At 33.2% G+C, this 9,115-nt stretch overlaps 2 protein-coding genes across 2 annotated transcripts; both read right to left on the minus strand.

Annotated features, from left to right (window-relative positions):
- Positions 1–1,025: 1,025 nt before the first annotated feature.
- REME1 (Pentatricopeptide repeat (PPR) superfamily protein) lies at positions 1,026–3,958 on the minus strand. The gene is made up of 3 exons (XM_020353234.3): positions 1,740–3,958; positions 1,507–1,631; positions 1,026–1,415 (listed from the first exon to the last, which is right to left on the minus strand). The coding sequence occupies exon 1, from the start codon at positions 3,888–3,890 to the stop codon at positions 1,971–1,973; it is 1,920 nt and encodes a 639-aa protein (XP_020208823.2). The 5' UTR covers positions 3,891–3,958; the 3' UTR covers positions 1,026–1,415; positions 1,507–1,631; positions 1,740–1,970.
- Positions 3,959–4,576: 618 nt separating this feature from the next.
- On the minus strand, positions 4,577–7,120 carry LOC109793763 (berberine bridge enzyme-like 8). The gene has a single exon (XM_020353233.3). The coding sequence runs from the start codon at positions 6,432–6,434 to the stop codon at positions 4,833–4,835; it is 1,602 nt and encodes a 533-aa protein (XP_020208822.1). The 5' UTR covers positions 6,435–7,120; the 3' UTR covers positions 4,577–4,832.
- Between the last annotated feature and the right edge of the window lie 1,995 nt (positions 7,121–9,115).

Genomic DNA, 9,115 nt, shown 5'->3' on the forward strand with positions numbered 1-9,115 from the left:
CCATTGATAGTTCTAAATAAAATTCTTAAATATAAGAATTAATTAGTTTTTACAAATTTTATGGTATGATGATATGAGTGTAATTAGATGTAAGAACAATTCTTACATATCGATTTTTAAGAATTGGTTCTTAAACAATAATCTTTATTAGGCTAAAAACTTATTTTGGTCCCTTATAATAATTGTTTGTTTCAATTTAGTCCCACTTTTATTTTTGATTTCAATTTGGTCGCAAACTAATTAATTGGTTTCAATTTGGTTCCTAATAAATTAATTGGTTTCAACATGTGACTTCCGTCCAAATCATTTAAACGGAGTTAACTGTTCGTCACGTGAATGCCATGTAAATGCATAGGTGGATGCCAAATTTTTAAGAATTTAATTGTTAAATTAAAAAGTTTTTCATGTATAGATCAAATTTATTAAAATTTTTAAAAAATTAAAAATCATATGATACTTCGTTAAATTAATTCAAATTAACATACAAAATATTTTTGTTTTAAATGAATGTAAAAATCTAGAGGACACTAAAAGAAAATAAATTAATAATTATTATGTTTATCTTATTAATTTTTATCATTTTATTCCTCTAATTTTAAATAAGTTACAAAAAATTATAAAGTGACACTTAAATATTTCTTCAGATAGAAAGAGAAAAATAAAAACTTATTACTCTATTTATAAGATAATTTTATTTTATAAAAATAAGTAATTTTAAATTTTTTACCATAAAAAAATATTTTTCAAAATTATTATATTTTTTAATAAAATTAATAAATAATATTCTGTACTCAGTTTTGGAACGGGACGTTTTGGGTTCAGAACGGGCCGTTCTGATTCAAGGTATTTTCAAAAAAAATTGGCATCCACGTGTCATCCACGTGACATCCACGTGGCCAACAGTTAACACCGTTAAAGAAATTTGGACGGAAGTCCCACATTGAAATCAATTAATTTATTAGGCACCTAATTAAAACCAATTGATTAGTTTGGGACCAAATTGAAATCAAAAATAAAAGTGGGACTAAATTGAAATAAATAATTATTATAAGGGACTAAAATAGGTTTTTAGCTTTTAAAATATAGGCATTGCCAAACTTATGCCCATGAAGTCTTTTTGTGTCAACAAAACCCTTTGGACAATGCTTTTTGCTAAAACCAGCAATCAAGGAGCATGTTCAACCCAGCAACCTCGCTTTCTGCTCGTTTCCCTTCACCAACGCACCAGCTGCAATCAGGTTTTGCTTCAGGCACCATCAAAAGCTCCAAAAGGCAACGTCCCCAAAGCATCATCAGAATCTCACATTTGAGTCATCTTCAGATCCCATGTTATACAACAAACTTTCTTGTGTTGCAGGAGTGAATTTGCTAGCAAAAATCCCATTATGCATCCAAGACCATCTTTCCATTTCTTTCTGTTAAACACAATATAAAGAGTTGGTGGTAGCATGAGTAATAGTCGCAGGTGAGGTGAATCAAAGCACATAGGTGAAGGAATCAAGAGACCTTGCCCAAATATTGGGAAGTAGAAAATGGGAGAGGTTACAGAGTTACTGGGGTAAAAAGAGCTGAGGCTGGGGCACATAGAAAACTGGATGAAGTGCTGGAGACTTGACTTCTCTTATATTTAACTGAAACAATTAATTTGCAGTTTAAAACCATAGTTCAAGGTGTTTAGTATAGTTTGAACTATTAGTTTAAGAAAATAAAGAAAAAGAGAAAGAATAAGGTCACTCAACCTGACTGACATATCAACTAACAGCAATGCTACTGCTGCAAACATTATTCTCCAGTAAATATCAGCTGATAGAAAGAATAATCTTACTCAACTTGTCTGACATATTAACTAACAGCAATTTTATTGCTGCAAACTTATTCTCCTATAAATATCAGCTGATTGTAGATTTAAGTGTGCTGCTTTGAGCCCAAAAGTAGTCAGATTCTGTCTTGGTCTTGGTGCCTCTCATTTGCTACCAATAGTCGCCACAGGAGCAGACCCCATCTCGAAAATGATGGTATCGAATAGGGTCTCTAATTACAATATGCCGCTGCTCTAACTTTGCTATAAGTTTTGCAAATATATGACAATCGCCACAGATCTTTAGGTTCTTCCATATTCTAATAGTTTTCTCCTTCGGAGAGTTCATGATACCAAAAACAATTGCCAGTTTCTCACTGTGGTATCGAAGAGAGTCTTCTCTCTGTTCCCCTTCAAGATCTTGCAGTACAAAATTTGTGTCAGGAACATAACCAGCGCCAGTTAGTCTACAAATAAATTGATTCAATTGTCTATTGATCTCATCTATTTGAGGATGTGATTTATCTCCCAAAATAAAAGCATGTATTTGCTTATTGACTTCAATCCAGCTACATCCAGGTTCTTTCCTTATGCCCCTTGTTTTCATAGCCCTCCGAACTTTTGCAACATCATTCCACCTTTTTGAAATTGCATAAATATTAGATAACAACACATAGGCTCCTGTGTCCCGAGGATCCAACTTTAGAATCTCCTTAGCAGCATACGTGGCTAAATCCACATTCTGACGGGCCCTGCAAGCATCGAGCAAAGTCCTCCACGTGACAACATCTGGCTCACAATTCATTTCATGAATTAACTTAACCATGTCATCAAGCTTTCCAGCTCTTCCAAGAAGATCAAGCATGCAACCATAGTGTTCTCTTCCAGGATCTGCCCCATATAGGTTCTTCATGGATCGGAAATAGTTCCAACCTTCATTTACTAGCCCTGCATGACTACACGCAAACAGAACTCCAAGAACTGTAATATGGTTTGGTTTTGGACCCTGCACTTTCATGGACTCAAATAAATTGATTGCTTCCATACTAAAACCATTTTGGGCTAACCCAGCAATCATAGTGCTCCAAGAGATCACATCCTTTTTTGCCATCCGACCGAAAATGAACTTTGCATCCTCCAAACTACCACACTTACAATACATATCTAAAAGGGCATTGTTGAGGATAAGATCCTGGTCAAACTTCAGCACATGGACATGGGCCTGCCTCCCCAACTCCAACAACGACAAACTAGTACATGCTCTCAAAACACTCGTAAGCGTTGACTGATCAGCCGGAAAGCCTTCTCTCCGCATTCTCTTGTAGAGGTGTAAAGCCTCATCCCCATCACTGTGCTGAGCAAAAGCAGCAATAATGGAGTTCCAGACCACAGAATCTCCAGTCACCATCTCACGAAAAACATTCAGAGCCTCCAACAACTCCCCCAATTTCGAGTAAACATCAATAAGAGCACTGCGAACAAAGACATCAGACTCCAACCCCACTTTCACTATCCAAGAATGCAGCTGTTTGAGAACTGATAACCTCTCACACGACCTCAAAACAGAAGAGAAAGTGAACATGTTAGGCATGACACCATCCCTAAACATGAAAACCAAAAGCCTCATGGCCCTGTCACTGAGCCTGGCGTTAGAGTAAGCAGATATCATAGTCGTCCACGACACAACATTTCGTTCGGGCATTCTATCGAACAGCACCTGTGCTTCTTCCAAGAGGTTGAATTTGACATACATGTTGATGAGAATGTTGGTAAGAAAGGTTTTTGGGTGATACCCATTTGAGAAAATGTGGTGGTGAACGCGCTTGCCTTCCCTGACGGCCCCGTGAGCCAAACAACACTTGATGAGCTCGGAATAGGTGATGGCATCGGCCCAGATGCCGCGTCTTTCCATGGCATCCAAGACGTGGATGGCTCTGGGAAGATCCCTTTGGTAACAGAGGTTGAGTAGTGACTCTGTCTCTGTGGACACATAGCGTGGTGATACGAGAGATGAGGTAGTACTGTATCTGTATGAACAACAATGCGAGGTTGTTGGTCGCAACAATTGTAAGTGCTTTGATGCACCTTTCATGGGTTCGGTTCGCTAGTTAGTTGTCGCGGGTTCAGTTCAAGTAATACAACCTTTATTTTAACATTAGGATTTTTTTTTTACACATTTTATATAATTATTCTCATTTGTTGAAAAGTAACAAAGACTAAAATAAATCATAAAAAAAATTGTTTATATAAAAACTAAAAAATATATTAAAAAAAATTAGGTATAAAAATTAAAGCGCAAAGTTGATGCAGGTATAGGCCAAGTTATTAATTAAATCTTTTAAAAATGGATAAACTTAATTAGTTTGAAAAATACCAAAATAATACATAACCATACTAAAAAGATAAAGAAAAAAAAAAGACAATTATCATGTTTAAATAGGAATTTTGTCTCTTAAAGTATTATAATTTTATTTTTAAAATTTTAAAAAATAAAACCTCTACATATAATTTAATGATGATAAAAACAAACGGAGAAATAACTGAAAAACTATAAAGATTAGTTTGTTAAATTTTAAAAATGAAAAATTAAAACGATAAAACTATAATATTTTATTTAGCCAGAAAGATATTTAAACTCGATAATTTTAACTTTGGCACTATTAATTAATATTAAATGAATTGTTTTACTAACATAAGGAAAGTGCATAAATAACTAAATGAAAGCAATTGAGTAGACATGATTTAAGGAAAGCAGAGTAAAAAATTTGTTTAAATAACTTTCAACAAATTAAATTGGACTATCACTTTTCTTAATGTAGCAAAGTCATCATAGAGTTCAAATTAAATATGTCCCTTAATTAGGGAAAATACAATTGCATAGAAAAAAAATTCTCTAACTCTAACTAATCAAATTTATAGCAAACTTCTATAATAAGTCTGCACTGCTTTTCCAGGATATTGCTTCTAGATACCTTTTTGTCCTCAATCAGACCTTTATTTTATTTTATTCCTCCTCAAGCTTCCAAGGCTTCTTCTATTCTGACATTATCCTTGGACCAGATGCAACAAGTGATGGAATACTCTGTTCATATCTGAAAAAATTGTTTGGATCTACCCTGGTCTTCACCTCCACCAGTCTATCAAAGTTTCTTTTGAAATACTTCTCACCCCAAACACTAGCCTCTGCATAAGTAGCATTTCCAGGTCCATTGACCCCTATATCAACATCTCTATAGTTCAGATAAGAACTTCTAGGTGAGTTTGACACATAAGGGGTCATGTAATCATACATCTTCCTAATCAGATCTAGATAACGATTAGCAACATCTTCACCCTCCTCTTTCCAACTCACGGAGTATTGAATTTTAAACACGTTACCAGCTCTATGTGGAAACGGTGTCTCCACATCAGAAATCTCACCCATTTTCCCACCATAGGGGTTGAATGTGAGAACAGGCTTCTCTAGCTCCATCATCTTCTTCCATATACCCTCAAGACCAGCTTTGGAAATAGGTTGCTGCACATAATCTGATTTCCTCTTCAAGAATTTCTCAGGCGAAGCATGCCTTTCGAGCAAAACATCGACCGAAGTACCCACAGGGTAGTTGTACCAAAACACCACCGAATCGATCCAGCTCATCTGAATGCACTGTTCAGCAACCAAACCCAGTTGAGGGAATCTCTCAGTCATTACATCAAGCAGCTCTTGTGCATTCCCAAGAAACAAGGCATTGAACTTGGCCCTTATTGTCTTCTGACCCTTTCTCTTCACAGGACTAAGAACCACTCTAATAAACAACCCATCATGGATCTTATCAGCAACATGCTGCCAGTGGTGAACAATATCAGTGGCACCTTGTTCCAATGTTATTTCAACTCTGAAAACAGTGACAACCTCAGGCACAGGAACAAGCCTAAGTTTCCATGAAACAATGACTCCAAAGCTAGCACCCCCACCTCCTCTAATAGCCCAAAAAAGATCCTCCCCCATTGATTCCCTATCCAAGACTCTCCCTTCAGCATCAACAATTACAGCATCCAAAACATGATCCACAGAGAGACCAAACCTTCGCATCAAGTTCCCATAGCCTCCTCCACTGAAGTGCCCTCCAACACCAACGCTGGGACAAACCCCAGCAGGGAAAGCATGCACCTTGCTCCTCTCAGCAATCGCATGATAGAGTTCACCAACCGTTGACCCCGAGTCAACGCTCACGGTCTCGTCCTCCAAGTTGACCTCCACCGATCTGAGCATGAACATGTCCACAATCACAAAGGGTGCTTCGGAGACATACGAGAGGCCATCATAGTCGTGCCCCCCACTTCTGATTCTGAGCTCAAGATTGAATCTTTTGCAGCATATGACGGAGGCTTGGATGTGGGACACGTGGGTGGGGGCCACAATGAAGGATGGTTTTGGGGTTGTGGCGGAAGTGAATCTGAGGTTTCTGATGTAGGAGTCCAAGATGGAAGGGTATGAGGGGCTGTTGGGGAAATAGGTGACGCCGGAGATTGGAAGAGAGGGGTCAGAGTGGAGAGTGAGGCACTGGAGATAGGTGTCTTGAAGAGAATCTGAAGCTGCCATGAGAACGTGGAGCAGAAAGATTGAGACTGAGGGAAGAAGGATCGCAGACATTGATAGACATAGATTCAGAGGTTCCTTAGTTCAGTTAAGCTTTCTTTGATACACTTACGAAGGAAGGTTCGGAGTATGTTGATTAATTTTGAATAGACGTGAATCATAATCAATGAAAGTAACATGTTGCTTTTCATCTGTTTCGATGTGATTTTTATTTAAAATTGGACTACAGAACCAAACGTGCATTCAAATGTTATTAGATTCTTGTTCCAGGTTACGCGTGAACGTGAAGGATCTGCGGGGAACACTAGAGACAAATTCAAAGACACGAAGAAGTAGAATTTTTTTCAGAAATAATATTTTTTTTAAAAAATATTCCCCAAATAGACCGACATTATTTACAGCAATAGAACGTTTTACTGTTGAGGCTGAGGCTCAGAATTCGGTTCCCGAACCGAATTCTGATCTCCTTCGTCGCTGGCGTTGTTGATTTCCGCTGCCGGAATTCGGTTCTTGGAAAATATAATTCCGAACAACTAATTTTTTTTTTTCTCGTTTATTAAACAATAACGCAGAGTATAAGATCGAGACTCTCGAGAGGAACAACGGGCAAACACCCGTTTTTTTAGAAAACTCCTCAGAACACGCCTACCTTAAGAAACTCGTAAACTGTATTCTTTGTTATGGTTATGCCGGCGATGATAGGTGAATTTGGGGGCTTTCTTTGTAGTAGTGGTTTTCGGGTAGTACGGTGGGTAGAGTAACTAACTTTCCGAGCTATCGAGAAGGTTACCAAGGTCCTTGCCATGGTGAATTTTTTTAAAAGAATTTATAGTTTTAAAATAATTAAAAAATTATGTAATAATTCTGTAATAAAATTTTAAAAAAGTAAGGTAATTTTCAAATTTAATAAATTAAAAATTTAATAAGTTATAATGTTAATATATATATGTGTAAAAATAATAATATTATATATATATATATATATATATATTTATATTTAAAATAAACATTATAAAAAATTGTAAAAATGAATTATAAATATATATGTGGGTATAAAATATTACTAATTTTGATAATTAATAATTATAAATTATAAATTATTAATAATGTTTATAAGTAATAATTTTAATATATATGTGTTTTAAAGTTTATAATAATGTATAATTTTAATAATTAATAATATAATAATTTACAATTTAACAATTGATAATATAATAATTTATATTATTAATAACTTCAATATTACATTAATAAAGAGAGAGAATGCATTAAAAGTAAAAATTCATAATAAGGTTTTTAATCTTCGTAATTAATAACATTAGAGTTATTTTTATAAATTTTTATCTCTAAAATTTGTGTCAACTCCTTTTAACGTAGGGGTTATTTTCATTTTTTCAACAATATTTTGAAGAAAAAAAATTCGTTGGATATATTTATACATACTATTCAATTGAATTGATGAATATAACAAAAATTGCGTGAAAATAATTTTAAAAAATATGATATTAGATTTTTTTTAATTTTACAATTACTCCTTTGACTTATTTTCTAGGGATCTCTTAAGATTTTTTTAAAATCAGTTTGATTTAATATTTTTTAATTTGAATACATCTAATAAAATAAACTTTATCTTGAATTAATAAAAAAATATTCAATATAATGTAACAAAATGGAAAACCACCATTGTTTTAAAAGAGTCAAATTGATTTAAATTTAAAAGATAAATAATTTAAATATTTTTAAAAAATAAAGTATTAAAATACATCTTAAAAATAAAACAAAGGGGTAAAAAATATTTCAGTTTAAGAAATATCTTAAGTGATCTTCATAAGAAAAAATAATTATTTTAAGGAAAGAAAACATGTACACTAAGAGAGACAAATATACAATATTAATACTAATGTACTAAATATAAAAAAAAATAATGTACTAATTAATTTTTAGAGAGTGAACCATTAATTTTCTCTATTCTCTTAATTAGATGTTTTTTTTAAATATTTCTTTTAGGTACGTTTTATGTACAACTTTTGTAATTAATTAAGAAATTAAATAACTTTCACTCATTTCAAATAAATTTTCTTTATTTTTTTATTAGTATATATGAAAATGTTAACAATATAATTTTTTTAATTAATTCTCACTCTAAAATTAAATCATATTAAATTAAATCACATAATCACTTAAGTCGCCCTAATAATGTGATCGGATAAATGTATAAAGCCATTCATTTAATCTTTATTACTATTGTTATAATTTTTTATGAATAAAAATGACACCATACAAATACTATAAAAAAAATTGTCTACAACTACAAGAAAAAATTGTCACCATAATTTTAAAAAAATATATTAATTTATTTTTGACAATAATTTTCGGACGACAACATTTATTGTGAACTTTATAGCATTTTATTTAATTAGCATTTGTTTTCAAAAGCTTATCATATTCACACACACCTAATGGACTAATCAGATGTATTCTTTCATCATTGTAGTAAAAACTTCATTTTCAATGATCATAACACATGAATATCCATAAGGAAAAAAAAAAAGAGTGAGAATATTTCTAATCTCTAAATTGATATCACAAAAGACTTGTAGGGCTAAGGTACACAATCTAACATAGAAAATAGTTTTCTATGACATTATGTGTAATGAAGGAACATAGGATTTTGACCTAAGTTATAATGAATTAACTCAGACTTGTACAACTTGTATGAATCCATATTTTGCTGA

Source organism: Cajanus cajan, chromosome 2 (genome assembly GCF_000230855.2).
Source record: "Cajanus cajan strain Asha chromosome 2, NIPB_CcT2T_4, whole genome shotgun sequence".
In the NCBI taxonomy this organism is placed as follows: domain Eukaryota; kingdom Viridiplantae; phylum Streptophyta; class Magnoliopsida; order Fabales; family Fabaceae; genus Cajanus; species Cajanus cajan.

Bases quoted from the DNA above. Each gene is read 5' to 3' on its own strand.
- REME1 (XM_020353234.3), bottom strand. From the start codon at position 3,890: ATGAAAGGTGCATCAAAGCACTTACAATTGTTGCGACCAACAACCTCG.
- LOC109793763 (XM_020353233.3), bottom strand. From the start codon at position 6,434: ATGTCTGCGATCCTTCTTCCCTCAGTCTCAATCTTTCTGCTCCACGTT.